Source organism: Hypanus sabinus, chromosome 27, assembly GCF_030144855.1.
Source record: "Hypanus sabinus isolate sHypSab1 chromosome 27, sHypSab1.hap1, whole genome shotgun sequence".
Taxonomy (NCBI): Eukaryota; Metazoa; Chordata; class Chondrichthyes; order Myliobatiformes; family Dasyatidae; genus Hypanus; species Hypanus sabinus.
In genome coordinates this window covers 24265108-24280501 of record NC_082732.1, presented here as the reverse complement: position 1 = coordinate 24280501, position 15394 = coordinate 24265108, and the positions used below count along the sequence as shown (strand labels likewise).

Here is a 15394-nt window from a genome sequence, read left to right as displayed (position 1 = left end):
ATGACAGGATATTTTATATGTCTTATGAAAGCTGGGTCAGACAAATTGACCCAAATAGATTCCTGCATTAAGCATTTTCAAACAGTATACAAGCTCCAATTTCCTGAAACACTTTGTTTTTCTCCAAACTGGCACAAGTACAATAGCTAAATGACTTATTTCTATTTTGGAAATGTTCTGTGATTCTGAAGAAGGAAATATATTGGGAAGGAAGATTCAGTGAAAGAGAGGTAGAGGCAAGAGGGTACGTAAAATGTTTTTAACATCAAAGGATTTATTTCTATACCAAAAAATAAAAGCAGTTGTACGTCATTAGCTCCTCCGTCTTCTCCGTAATTCAATACAATCACGGATGATCTAGGGCTCACTGACCCCTCGGTTAATGTTAAGAGTGTAAAAATTAGGGGTGTTGTCACGGGGGGTGGGTGGGAAACAAGAGGTTTCGAAACCCTGTTCCAAATCAATATCGATTCCTTCTCTCTCTCTCCATACCCTAGGCGGCTTTCTGTCTCGAAATCCTCTTTTTCTATTCAATGACTTTGCCTTCACTGCCTTCTGTGGTAGAGAATGCCATACGTTTGCCACCCTCTGAGTGAAGAAAATTCTTCTCATCTCAGTCGAAAATGCCGTATCCTGTAAGATTCAAAGATTGTTTACCATCACTCTTCAGTACCAGTGCAAAGAAGAAGGAAATGACTATTAATCTGAATCGGATGCAGCCTAAAGAAACACAAGAATAAAAACCCACAACAAATATAAATGCAATCCTATGAAACACAATGTACAGGTAACTCGTATACACATTACATTGACTGATTGCATGTACGTAGAGTGATGTTTGGTGATGTGTATGTTGTGGTGGTGGGGTGGGCTAGAGGGTGGAGGTGTTGATCAGCTTGATGGCTTGGTGGAAGTAACTGTTTTTGAGCCTGGTGCTCCTGGTGTGGATGCTGTCTAGCCCTTCCCTGATGGGATGGGACAAACAATCGAGTGGCGGTGGAGGTGGGGGGGGGGGGGGGAGGCTAGGATCCTTCAAGATATTGCTGGCTTTTTTCTATCATCTGAGCCAGAAACTTACAATGCTTGACATTCCATCTCGACTCCCCAATCTCCAGCCTGGGGAGGGGCGTGGGGAGCAACCCTTCTGACATGTTAACCCTATCAGAGTTTTGCATGCTTCAGAGAGATTTTCATCTAAGTGCTGGTAAATATAGGACTCATTGACCCAGTCTCACCTCATGGGACGGTCCTGCCATTGTCACACGGTAGCGTAGTGGTTAGCGCGATGCTATTACACTTCAGAGCATTGGAGTTTGCAGTTCAATCCTGGCATCCTTTGTATGGAGTTTTATACACCCTATCCAGGAAATGCATGAGTTTCCTCCCTCAGTACAAAGGCTCACCGGTTAGAAGGTTAGTTGGTCATTGTAAATTGCCCAGTGATTAGACCTGGGTTAGATTGGGGGTCTGGTGTCACGGCTCAATTGGCTGGAAGGGCCTATTCCGCACTGTATCTCTAAATAAAATAAAATTTAAAAACCTTCTGTCAGTACCTGCCATGTCTGTACCCAGACAGAAAATGCAGTCTTGATTCTCAAACTTGTTTTATCTACAGATTGGGAATATTCCAGCATCCCAGGCTCAGGATGGAATTCTTCAACTTCCAGTAACTCTTTTTCTTTGCTTGTCCCTGAACTGGCTCGTCCCACCAAAAAGTCTGTGTTATTGGCCCAGTTTTTCCTCTCTCCCTCTGCACAGTCTGCCCTACAGACACGTCGGAAAGCCCGCAATTTGTGTGGGCTGCATACAAGTTGTGCCCATCGACCACAAGTTCACCCGGGTGTAACCATGTCCTCACAAAGATAAACACAACAGATTCTTCAGATGCTGGAAATCCAGAGCAAACTGCTGGAGGAACTCAGCAGGTCAGGCAGGATCTATGGAGATGAATAAACAGTCGATGTTTCAGGCCGGGACCTTTCATCAGGACTGGAGAGGAAAGGGGAGAAGTAGAATAAGGTGGCAGAGGGAGGGGAAGGAGAACAAGTTAGAAGCTTGTACTTCTCCCAATGCAGCCTCCTCTACATGGGTGAGACCCAATGTAGATTGGAGGACCACTCTGCTGAGTACGTTTGCTCCATCACAAAAAGCAGAATTTTCTGGTGGCCACCATTTTAATTCCAATCTTCATTCCTGTTCTGATATGTCAGTCCATGATCTCCTCTACTACCATGATGATGCTATTTTCAGGTTGGAGGATTCACATTTCATATCCCGTCTGGACAGCCTCCAGCCTGATGGCATGAACTCCTATTTCTCCAACTGCTGGTACTTTCCCCCTTCCCTCTTCTTCAATTCCCCACTCACCTCTTTTCTTCACCTCTTCCTGGTGCCTCTCCTCCTTCGCTTTCTCCCATAGTCCATTCCCCTCTCCAATCAGATTCCTTCTTCCCCAACCCTGTACCTTTTTCACCTATCACTTCCCAGCTTCTATCATCATCCCCACTCTCCCACCCACCTGGCCTCACCTATCACCTTCTAGATTGTACTCTATCCCCTCCCTCACCCCTCTTATTCTGGCTTCTCCTTCCTTTCCAGTCCTGAAAGGTCTTGGCCCAAAACATTGACTGTTTATTCATTTATACAGACAGATCCTAGATATTTCCTTTGCCCCCTCCTCACATCCATTTTCTCTGCAACTTAAAACTACCGTGTTTGCTTCCTTAATTCCAACAAAAAGTTTTGGACCCAAAACTTTCTCCATCCACAGATACTGCCTGGCTGCTAGAGTGTTTCAACCTGGGGCTGGATTTATCAGCTTTCAGGCCCACCCATAACAGAAATAGTCCTGGAGATCTTTGACTCTCACTTCTCCAGTACTCCTGAGGCATACACATCAATCCCGTTTACAATAAGTCAGGAAGCCTCTGTTTGAAAGCTCAAAGTGGGAATTACTGACAATCTGATTCATTGTTACATTTTACAACACATTCCTCCATTCACTGGTTAGCCGCTAAAGCCAATAAACCTTGGAACTCCTGCAAATTTCACACCACCCACAGTGTTTATATTCTTCCTACTTAATTTAGAGTTTTGTTTTTGTCTTTGATAAGTCCCCAAGCCATCTCCTGGGAATTACACTGAAGCTACTGCTTGGTACTTCCCACAATACTGACCTTTGGGCTGCCGGTGTCAGTGGTGGAGGAGGATACGACAGGGTCTTTTAAAAGGTACCTGGAGCTCAGAAAAATAGAGGGCTATGGGTAACCCTAGGTAATTTCTAAGGGAAGGACATGTTCGGCACAGCTTTGTGTGCTGAAGGGCCTCTATTGTGCTGTAGGTTTTCTATGTATTCAATATTAAATAAGTCACGTTCAGGGTGAAAATAATCAAACACTGCAGACACTGGAAATCTGAAATAATAAAAAAGAGAATACTGGAAATACTCAGTAGGTCAGGCAGCACCCATGGAAAAAGGAATGGAGATAGTGTTTCATTGGAACTTAATACTTTTAATCTTGTTTTTTTTTATTTCAAAGTTCAGTGTCCTCTGCTCTAGTGTGTTTCACTAGCAAATTTCCCTGGTTCAGGGACAGCTGCAGATTTGCATTAGATCACATCAAGAAAGGGTTACATAGCACAGCACAGGCCCTTCGGCCCGCAATGTTGTGCTAACTTTTAATTACACCCAAGATCAATCTAACCGTTTTCTCCCCCGTACATTGTCCTCTATTTATCTATCGTCCATGTGCCTAAGAGTTTCTCAAATGCCCCCAATGAATCTGCCTCTACCACCACCCGTTTCACACACTCATCACTGTGTAAAAAAACCATACCTCTGACATCCTCCAGTCTGTCCACACATTGAATCAAGAATCCTTCTTGGACACACCTCAAAGTTCGGTCACCTTCCACATCTTTTGCACTAAGGAGGTGCCAGTCTGTATTAGGGAAGTTTAAGTCGGCCCCCACCCCATGACAACCCCTTTTTTAAAAAAAACACCTTTCCAAAATCTGCTTTATGATCAGTTCCTCGGTATCTGTTGCTATGTGGGGGGAGGGGTGATTGCTCCCTTCCTGTTCTGACTCAGCAGAGTATCTCTCCACAACCTTCCCCCTTTCTGCTGCTGTGATACCGTCAGGGGGTTTATTGAGCCCGCCTTCGAATTTTGTTCTCTTTTGCTGAGAGGATACAAGGAGATTGTCCCCCGTCCGTCTAAAACACAGCGTCTCCACAAAATGCTGGAGGAACTCAGCGGCTCAGGCAGTGTCTACGGAAACGGGTTTCCGGAGCCGATGCGCCTGGACCGGATCCCTTCATCAGGGCCGAAGGGAAGGGGGAGGATGCCTGAATCAAAGGGTGGTGGGAGGGAGAAGAGGTTAGCTGGAAGGTGATAGGTGAAGGGGGGGGGGAAGAGGTCAAGGGCCTGATGAAGAGGGAAACTGACAGGAGAGGAGAGTGGACCAAACCAGAACGGGAAGGAGGAGGGGACCCAGGGGAAACTTATACCCAGGTGAGAGGTAGTTAAAAAGTCATAAAGCGGAATGGGGGTGGGGGGGGGGGTTGTTCACCGGAAGGAGAAATCGATATTCATGCCATCAGGTGAGGGTATCAGGGTGGAATACAAAGTGTTGCCCCTTAAACCTGAGGGTGGCCTCAGTTTGGCACAAGAGGAGGCCGTGGATCGACACACCGGAACGGGAATGGGATTCGGAATTAAATGTCTGGCCACCGGGAAGGGATGGTGTGTGTATGTGTCTTTGGATTTCCAGCATCTGCAGACTTTCTCGTCCAAGTGTCTCCTCTCTCTCTCTCACACACTCACAGACTGATTTCAGGAAGTGGTTTATCCCACCAAGGAGTCAACTATATCGATTTTCCTACTCACAATGAACACTCCAACATTCCTCCGTTTACTTCTTAAATCTGTATCCAATTATCTTTTCTTCCTCTCGTTTCGCTGCCCCCCCTCCCTGTCCCCGAGTCGCCATCAGTCTGCTCTCCTGACCGAGCCCCTCCCTCGCTGTCCTGATTCTCATTCCCCTCCCGTCGCTCGCTTTCACAAGTCGCAGGATGCGGGTGGCGAGGTGTCATGCCTGCCTCCTGCCCGCCTCGAAGCCCCCTTTCCGAACTCACAGACGACCAGGGAAGTCCCAACAGAAAGTACAAACTGCGGTCGCTCGGAGACACTCAACATAAAACCACACGTGTAACACTCAACGTTTGTGTTTTAATTTCCTACAACCGATAAACACACAGACGATTCCGCTCTTAAATATTCAAAATAAACCTTTAAAAAATTAAACCGGGCACGCGTTTTGATCCGGAGAGATCAACGGTTTCTAACATTATTGTTTTGTGCTTAAGTCCTGGGACGGGTCCATTTCGCAGCAAAGTGACCGTCTGATAGAGGGGAGTTTAGGGTGAAATGATAGAGGTGAGGCGGCTTGCTGAAGCGTCCCTCCCAGCCAGGGATCCCCTGCTCCAGCGGAGCCCCTCCGTCTCCCGAGTCAGTCTGAAGCAGCATCTGCAACACAAACGGGAATAGTCGTCCAGCCTCATTTCTCCCTCTCCCCGAATCCAGCACCGGGGTAAGGGAGTCACGTCGTGAGAGGCGCGGGGAGCTGCCAAAAGACTCTCAATGGACAGTTCGGGTTCACCAGTCCGAATGAAGGTCCCGGCTGTCCCGTTTCCCTCCACAAAATGATGCCTCCAGCATCTTGCCTGTTGCTCCAGGTTCCGACACCCGCAGCCTCCGGCGTCTGCAGAGGCTCTGGGTCCCCTTCTGCTCCCCTCTCCCGGTTCTATGTGGTCATCCTGTGGTCGCCGTGGCCCCGCTTGGACGAGGACCTGGGCAAGGCGGGGTGCATGATGTTCTCGGTGATGTAGGCCACTAGGAGGCAGATGATCACCAGCATCACGCAGATGGAGCCGCCGACCGCCGTCATGGCGATGACAATGTCCTGCATGCCGGCAGGCTCGGCCCTGAACTGTAGGCAGTCCTCGTCGCGCTGGCTGGCGTTGTTGTAGAGGGTGTGCAGGCAGATGCGGTAGTCCACGCTGTCGTGTACGTTGCTGAGCAGGTAGTCTCGGCAGGCGACGCCGAGCTGCACGCTGTCGCACTGGAAGCGAGTGTAGAGGCCGCTCCAGCTGCAGTTCAGCCTGAAGCCCCGCAGCTGCCGCAGGCGGGGCGGCCGCCACTGCAGGAAGACGCTGCTGTTCGCCAGCACGTTGGCCACCAGCGAGCGGCCCGACCGGTAGAGTCGGCAGCTGCCCGGGCCGCAGCTGAAGCCACTGTCCGTGCTCCTGAAGCACACCCGCTCGGCTCCCCTCCCGTTCAGCAGCACCTTGTAGGCGCAGGTGGTTTCCTCCAGTTCGCTACCCACCTCCCCGGGCTCCGCGTCGCCACCGTTCTCCCTTTCTTGGGCTCCCGGCACCAGCGCCTCCTCTCCGGGCTCTGAGCCATTGCCGCTTCGCTCCCGGGATCCCGGCTCCGGCACCCCCTCCTTCTCCTCCCCGTCGCTGCCGCTGGAGTTCCAGGAGCCGCCGCCAGCGCCGGCAGAGCCGAGTCCGCACAGTAAAAGCAGCAGCAGTAGCGGCGGCCGCATCCTGACTGAGTGCGGGCTCCGGGTCTCCAAACCATTCACATTCTCCGCTCCGGCTCCGGGCTCTTCCCCCGCGGAGCAGCCGCCGCTTCTCCTGCTGGCGGAGGATGGCTCCGCCAGTGATGTCACCGGCTTTGACTTTCAGTCCATCTTTTGTGTCCTTGGGGCTGAAGCTTGAGGCCGCGGTGGGCTCGGCTCTCGATTGCACAGGCAGACCCCCGCTGCTTGGGCCGGACCCTGCCTGGAGCCCCTGCAGTCCGACTCCCCGCAGTCGGTGGGTGCCACGGTTGTTCCCCCTAAATGCCAGCAGTGCACTCAGATCTCTGGAAGGTCGCAGCGAGGAAGCGGTGACCGCACGTAAAACAAACGGACCAGACACTGGCTCTAGTGCTCACTCCTGCCGAGGAGCCCTCCCTATTGAGCAGCGCCTGGAGTGGCTTCCCTGATATCTGGCTCATTTTCACAGTAATATTCCATTACCAAAATCGGACCATTTGGCTTGAAAATTGCAAAGCGCAGTCTGTTTAAATGATCAAACAGGAACGCGCCGCCGCATATGATCTCTCCTATTACAGAGTGCTCAGTCGTGAAAAGTTTTAAAAATACATACAGCTGAAAATTTAAGCCAGATCACTACGTGGGCAAGTGTAAGCCCCAACTTGACTCTCTGGACTTCCCAGACCCGACGCCCTTCCCCCGGGTCTCTATCTCACACCCCCAGTGCAAGTGTCACATACTGTTTCGCTGACCCATGCAGCCAGTCCCAGTGTCCCGCCCTGTCTTTTATTACTCACCTGGGGTACATGGCCTCTCCTGCCACACGAGGGTCTCTGAAACCCACCCAATGGCAGATGATGACCAGCCCGGAGCCTCTGAAGCAGGTGTGGGGTTAAGCAAACACAAGTCTCTAAGACTGTTAAACAGTGAATAAAGTGGATTATTAGAGTTTAAACGATTGAGGATCAGGGTATGAATTTAAACGATAATTAATTAAAAGGAAAAGTAATGTTAGGCGGTACTTTTCCCCAACAGCATGAGTTGGCTCGGTGAGTGCTCTTGCTACTGCGGGCGGCTGGACTGAGCCCGTTATTGAGGGCAGATTTCCTCACAAAGTAATAGTTAAGAGCACCTGTGACCTCCTGGATAATTCTAATAAACACTTGAGTATTTCTTCCTCAAACATTTCATTATTTTTGTTACCCCCCCCCCCCACCAGAACATTACGGGGCTGTAGGAAAAGAGTTGGGTGACTGGGGTGAAAACGACTGGGGACTTTGGGCAGGAGGTCACCAGCCCAGCCACCATTTTACTGTTAGTCAATTTAGTACTTTTAAACATAAAGGCACATTTTCAGAGATGTTGTGAACGTAAGAAATAGAAGCAAGAGCATGCCATTCAGGCTTTCTAAGCCTGCTCCACTACTGAATATTTAAAACAGTATGTTTCCTGTGCTGTGTTAACGCAGTATCACTGAGAGTGTAACTGTCCCTGCCTTGGATACACTCAGTGATGGAGCCTTCACCACACTCTTTGGTAATGAATTCCAAAGTTCTTCACTTATTTTCAGACTGTGTTCTAGATGTCCTGACCGGAGGAAACATCAATTCTGCATGTATCTTGTCAAGCCCCATGGAGAGGCTCACCTAGGTAACATCCCAGAACATTTTCTCTATTCCATTTTCTAAAATCCAAGCAGAATGTCTACTTTTTGTATATTGTAAAATGTTTTGTTCTGACTCCCATCATGGTTCCATTGACTCTCCGCAGTTGTTACATCTTAAAGCGATTTTTAATGTTCCAACAGCTGGTAAATTCCACTTAAAATATACTGTATCTATTGAATCTTGGATCTATCTATTTAATCATCGAGATTCAGTGTGGAATAGGCCCTTTCTGCCCTTCGAGCCACACTGCTCAGCAATCCCCCAATTTGCTCCTAACCTAGTTTACCAACCGGTACGTCTTTGGATTGTGAGAGGAAACCAGAGCACCCAGAGGAAACACACGCGGGCACAAACTCCTTACAGGCCGTGGCAGGAATTGAACCGGGGTCACCTGTCATGTCAAGCATTGTGCTAACCACTACACTATTGAATAAAATGTATTATCAAAGTATGTACATGTCTTCTTATGCTACCTCGAGATTCATTTTCTTGCAGCATTTACAGGAAACTTTAACAAATACAATAGTATTTATGTACATAAAACATAAATGATCAATATCCGAAATTTATCCTGGTAACAATCTTCTGTCCGTACGTTGCAGCCTTCCTTACTCAGTACTGCATTAAACAGCTGCAGGTATCTTGCCATTCCAGTCTGAACTGTAGCTCCAATTGCCCTGACATTGAACTGTAGATTAAATAAGACGGACCTCGCCAGACCCTGCACTCTCTGAAGGTCTGCCATATCCACCACTTCCCCTTACCCCATCTCATTGTGAAGATAAACTCTGGGAGCGTAGCAAAGCAAAAACTTGTAAGTAGGTCATAAATAATTGAATTATAAATAGACAAGCTGTTGACTGAATTTGTAACAGGGCTGCAGGAAAACAGAAAACTTAATGAAGAAAATACTATTTTCAGAGAGCTGTTTGAATCTCACCAGATAGCACCTGATACGAAGTTCTGGCAGTTTGTGGTTTCAAAAACCCTGGCGTTTAATGATTGGCTGGATGAAAAATAATCACAACTCTCACAATAAAGCTGCCAGCAATTCTCCAGCTAAAACAACAGAACTGGTAAAAACTCCGGCTGTTGTGACAGGCAAACTCAACCACGCATTGTACTAAGAATTCAGTTTCTGCGTCAAATTAAACTAAACAAAAATACTCTGGTTATTGGTATGTGAAATATAAACAGTAAACGTTTATATATTCAGCAGGCCAGCCAGCATCTGCAGAGGCAGAACAAAGTTAATCTTTCGTCGGCCAAACTTTTACATCCTCGTGCAGGATTCCCTAAAGGTTAATTTGCAGGTTGAGCCTGTGGTGAGGAAGGCAAATGTGATGTTAGCATTTGTTTCAAGAGGACTAGAATATCATAGCAAGGATGTAATGTTGAGGCTTTATAAAGCACTGGTGAGGCATCACTTGGAGTGTTGTGAACAGTTTTGGGCCCCTTATAAAGGATGTGCTGACACTGGAGCGGGTTCAAAAAAAAAGTAGGTTCACAAAACTAATTCCAGGTTTGAATTGCTTGTCATATGAAGAGTATTTGATGGCTCTGGGCCTGTAGTCATTAGAATTCAGAAGAATGAGGGGTGACCTCATTGAAATCTATCGAATGGTGAAAGGCCTTGATAGAGTGGATGTGGAGGATGTTTCCTATGGCGGGAGAGTCTAAGACCAGAGGATGCAGCTCAGAATAGAGGGGCATCCTTTTAGAATGGAGATGAGGAGGAATTTCTTTAACCAGAGAGTGGAATCTGTAGAATTCTTTGCCAAAGGCAGTAGAGGAGGCAAAGTCTTTATGTATATTTAAGGCAGAGGTTGATAGATTCTTGATTAGTCAGGGCATGAAGGGATACAGTGTGGAAGGCAGGTGATTGGGACTGAAAGGGAAATGGATCAGGCATGAAGAAATGGCAGAGCAGACTCGATGGGCCAAATGGCCTAATTCTGCTCCTATATCTTATGGTCTTTTTCTGGGGTTCAATGAGTTACATACACACACACACACAATTGTCAACAATAAGGCTCACAGTACAGAAAAGGGAGATTGTCATGAGCTACAGAGCAGACTAATAAATTGTCTTTGGCTACAGTTGTCCTCGGAGGATGGTGATGGGGTCAGAACACATCACTGCCGTTCTATTTAAGACCTGTCTCTTTGATAATTCCTGAAGGACAACAGACTGGGAGCTATTCATTGTGCCAACTCTGCATAAAGTAGTTGAAGCTTGTCAGCCCCGAGGCTAAGTGAAATAATCCCCTCGCTCAGGTCTGGCTAATTTTAGTGGAATGAATTTCTTGTGTCAGCAACAGGGTCAGGTATGATTCCACCTCCAAATGTTCTTCATCACCGCAACTGGAAATGCAGAAAATTCTACATCCCAATGACACTTAAACGAAAAGCTGTTATGAAAGGCTGATTTTGAAAGCCTTGGGGGAGAAGTTACAACTTCTCAAATTCCTTTCCTCCACTGCGACTATCCAAAAGAATCAACTTGCACTGTTTTATCACGAGATGCCCAGAATTGTGCACAGTACTAAAGATCTTGTTCAGCTTTCATGTGACGGGAGTTGTTTTCCTATTTAATACCTTTAGGCAGGAAAACAACAATTTAATGTGGCCTGTTTCTATTTCTCCTGCAGCTTTTAATGGCCTTTATCTGAACATCAAACCTGTTTGGCACTGCATCAGAGAGAACAGAATTACTTGAAAGTGCACTAGTTTACTTTGGAAGTAAAACAGAAAATCCTCCTAGAGGACCAGAACCTCGTCATGGGGTTTGGAGGCTTGCGTGCCTCAATGACCTGGAGAGCGATGTTGGCTGGAGTTGGGGCTTTATGCTTTGGCTCTCGGTAGGGTCACCCATGCCAAACAGGTCAAAGGGTAGAGGCCAGACTAAGAGTGGTCCACTAGTCCTCCAGGTTCAGGGGTTCAGCTCAGGGCTAACAATGCTGATTGGTTAAAAATCATTTGTTACAGATACAGCAGTGATGAATCCTTCTACGTCGGAGTGTGACAGTAGTCCTGAGTTTCCACCCGGGACTTGCATGACTGACAGTAGTGAAAATGAGAAGGAGCTACCAACATGATGAAGGAAGCCCTGAACACTGCCAGAGATGGAGGATCTTCATTGCTGTGCTAAACACCAATGGCCTAACGGGAAGAACAAATCAAAAAATGTTGGAAACAGTCAACAGATCAGATAGCATCTGCAAAGTTAGAAACAATTAACATGTAAGGTTCTATGACTTTAGTCAAAGCTCTGGTATTTGTTTCATTATCCTTTTTCAAATATACTTCCATTGTTTCTGCACCCCCAGTTCAGTAACTTTAGACATAGAACAGTACACCAGAGTATGGGTCCTCCAGTCCATGATACTACATAAACACACTCCGTGATCGATGTAACCCTTTGCTCCTACACAGACATTAACCCTCCATTCGATGAATCTCAAATGCAGACAGGCTATATTTTCTGTAACACACATGAATGCTGGCTAACGGGGCTCTGTTGAAGCTGTCTAGGCCAATCCCCTGTACAGTGATATAGGAACATTGATGAACTCCAACCAGACCATCGACTTCAGAGGACGATGGTGATGGGAGGCCATTGATGGTCTATGCTCCACTTAGGAGCCAAGGGCCCAAGTATGTATACTAATACTGGACGAATCCACTCATTCTAGCTTTCTTGTCTGATAAGTAGCTTCACCCCTTGCTTTCCAGCTATTCCTCTCCACCCATGAAGCTCCAGTCCCCAACTCATCCTGTGTGGATGAACCAGAGGCAATCCATTTCTCAGAACTCTTTGAAGGAACACAGAAACTATTCATCGCTTCACTTTTGGATAAATGTGCCAACTGACTCTCAAATAATAATAACTGACTGCAACACACACACTCGTGCACACACACATGCACAAAACGCTGGAAGAACTCAGCAGGTCAGGCAGCATCTTCGGAGAGGAATAAAGAGCCGACGTTTTGTACTGAGACCCTTCATCAGGACTTAAGAACTGATAGTTCCTCTACCAATTGAAACAAGAAAGGCTGTCCCATAATTTCCTACAAATAACGTTACTCTCCAGTGTACAGCCTGCTCACTATTCTCAGCTGAGAGCAACTGCTAATATTTTTTACCTCTGCACAGTAACCAGTTCTGCAGAATAATGATCCTTGTTAACAGCTCTACAATCACAATTCCCACTCTCCGTGAAAACGGAGACAATGTTTGTATCTGCGCCACTCCGCAATCTCCACGATAAACTTGTTACTCCAACTATTTACTGGATCAATATTTATGTCCTACAGAAAGTCCTTCATCATCCATTGAGTTTTTTTCCATCTTTCTGAGCTCTTTATATTCTGTAGTTGACCAGGTTTTGCTAATTCTCACCCAGGATGAGGAAGCTCACACATTACTTTGTCATAACATTGTTACTAGATGATTAAAAATGCAGTAAGTTCTTTTTCTCCTGATCACACACCGTCTCACACATACATACACACTAACATACTCTACGGTGACATTTTATTGCAAGTGTACAAAACCAAAATGTTTGGATTTTGTGAAGAATCTACATAAACAATTTCAGATGATACACTGTAATACCGGGAAGCTGCAATATTACTGTGTATTAATATGGGGCAGTCTGCACAGAAAACCTGTGGAAGATGCCTGGCTTTGACTATATATTAGAAATGACACCCCACCCACACACACACACACACACACAGTGTATTATGCCTCCCACCACCTTACAGATCTATGGAAGTTAACATATTACATGTCAACTTCAAGCTTTCAAGGTACAGCACAGTAACAGGCCCCTCCGGCCCAACGAGTCTGTGCCTCCCGGTTACACCCACGTGACCATTTAACCGTCTTTGGAGGGTGGGAGGAGATCCGGGCACCCGGGGGAAACCCACGGCGATCAGAGTGGGAACGTACAAGCGGGCAGCGGCGGAATGGAAGCCGGGTTGCTGATAGCAGCCGTTTCCCTCGCTGCTGTTGTGGAGCTGCGGGCATCGTCTGCCCTGTGCGTACTTGGCTTGTGAACTGTCTGTTACGAACAGTTCACGGGAATGGGATCTTGCTGTACCCCCAGGGAGGACCAGTATCAGGCTTATAACGCTCTTGCTTCACGTCACTTGGGAGATGATGCATATAAGATTAAACATTATGGAAACAGAAACACCCAAGTGTTTCAGTTAAAACACTCGGTATAGAACCAGGCTGGAACATGTGATGACCATCTCATTGGATTGAAGAGACAGGTAAACACATCCACCTAAAGGGGTGTGGCAGAACCCGCTGAGCACCGGCTACACCAGAGAGGGGAGTTACTGCTGCTGAGCGGCTCAGCTAGGCAGCAGCTGAGGGTGGCCAGTCCACCTGGAACTGGAGCTATCCATCAATTGAAGTGATAGTGACGCAAGCAGAACCAGTTATTAGGAGATCCAAAACCTGGGGTTATAGAACAGAAACGGGAAAAAAGTGCTGGGTAGTCATTGTGAATTCTCCTTAAAATTACCGTCTTAACTGGTACAGCTGAATGTACAGCCCACTATGTGGTAACCTGCCTCAATGACTGTTGTCCAAGAGCACTTACATCCACAGAGACTAAGTGTTTGGGCAGGGTGGTGATGAAGCACATCAACTCCTGCCTGAGAAACAACTTGGATCCACTCCAGTTTGCCTCCTGGCACAACAGGTCCACAGCAGATGCAACTTCATTGACTCTTCACTCAACCCTGGAACATCTGGACAGCAAAGATACACGCATCAGGATGCTCTTTATCGATATCAGCTCAGCATTCTATACTATCAGCCTCTCAAAACTAATCAATAAACCTCAAAAACTGGGCCTCAATACCTCCTTGTATAACTAGCTCCTCGATCTCCTTACTTGAAGACCGCGGTCATTTCAGATTGGCAGCATCTCCATCAGCACAGGTACGCCACAAGACCCTGTGCTCATCCCCCTGCTCCACTCACTATGACTCCAAGGCTAAGCACAGCTCCAATGCCGTATTCAGGTTTGCTGATGACACCACTGTTATAGGCTGAATCAATGGGGGTGATGAATCAGCATACAGGAGGGAGATGGAAAATCTGGCTGAGTGGTGCCACAACAATCTCTCACTCAATGTTAGCAAGCCAAGGAGCTGATTATTGATTTTAGGAAGAGGAAACCAGAGGTCCACAAGGCAATTCTCACGTGGGGATCAGAGTGTCAGCAATGTTAAATTCCTCAGTGTTATCATTTTGGAGGACCTGCCCTGGGCCCAGCATGTAAGTGTAATGAAGAAGGTAGAATTGCAGTGCCTGTACTTCATTAGGAGTTTGCGGATATTTGGCACAACACCTAAAGCTGATATTTCTATAGAGGTGTGATTGACTGGTTGTATCACGGCCTGGCATGAAAACACTAACAGAAACATTGAAAATAGGTGCAGGAGTAGGCCATTCAGCCCTTCGAGCCTGCACTGCCATTCAGTATGATCATGGCTGATCATCCAACTCAGAACCCTGTACCTGCTTTCTCTCCATACCCCCTGATCCCTTTAGCCACAAGGGCCATATCTAACTTCCTCTTAAATATAGCCAATGAACCGGCCTCAACTGTTTCCTGTGGCAGAGAATTCCACAGATTCACCACTCTCTGTGTGAAGAAGTTTTTCCTCATCTAGGTCCTAATGCTCTTGAACAGAAAATACTACAAGACCAGTACATCATGGGAACGCAGCATCCACCACCGGGGACCCCCACCATACAGGACATGCCCCCTTTCTCACTGCTGTCATCAGGAAGAAGAGCGTGAGAACTCACACCACCAGGTTCTGGAATAGTTATTAACCCTCAACCATCAGACTCTTTATCCAGGGGGGATAACTTGACTCAACTTCACTTGCCCCAACACTGAACTGTTCCCACAATTTACGGACTCACTTTCAAGAACTCTTCATCTCGTGTTCTCAATATTTATTGCTTATTATTATTATTATTATTATTATTTTCTCCTTTGTATTTTGCACAGTTTGTTGTCTTTCGCACACTGATTGTTCATCCTACTGGGTGCGGTCTTTCACTGATTCTGTTACTGTTCTCGAATT

The 15394-nt window shown here is 47.0% G+C and overlaps 1 protein-coding gene and 1 long non-coding RNA gene across 3 annotated transcripts; both read right to left on the bottom strand.

Annotated features, from left to right (window-relative positions):
- Window positions 1-400: 400 nt before the first annotated feature.
- LOC132382107 (uncharacterized) lies at window positions 401-4883 on the bottom strand. Of its 2 annotated transcripts, none has more exons than XR_009508202.1 (2): window positions 3837-4883; window positions 401-633 (listed from the first exon to the last, which is right to left on the bottom strand). It is a non-coding gene; the product is annotated as an uncharacterized LOC132382107 (long non-coding RNA). The 2 variants fall into 2 exon arrangements; XR_009508203.1 differs by lacking the exon at window positions 3837-4883 and adding an exon at window positions 1236-2449.
- A 328-nt stretch (window positions 4884-5211) lies between these two features.
- On the bottom strand, window positions 5212-15381 carry fndc10 (fibronectin type III domain containing 10). The gene has a single exon (XM_059951989.1). It carries the CDS (start codon window positions 6607-6609, stop codon window positions 5806-5808), a length of 804 nt encoding a protein of 267 aa, XP_059807972.1. The 5' UTR covers window positions 6610-15381; the 3' UTR covers window positions 5212-5805.
- Window positions 15382-15394: the final 13 nt, after the last annotated feature.

What these genes read in the sequence shown, in the direction of transcription:
- fndc10 (XM_059951989.1), bottom strand. Translation starts at nt 6,609, where the DNA reads ATGCGGCCGCCGCTACTGCTGCTGCTTTTACTGTGCGGACTCGGCTCT.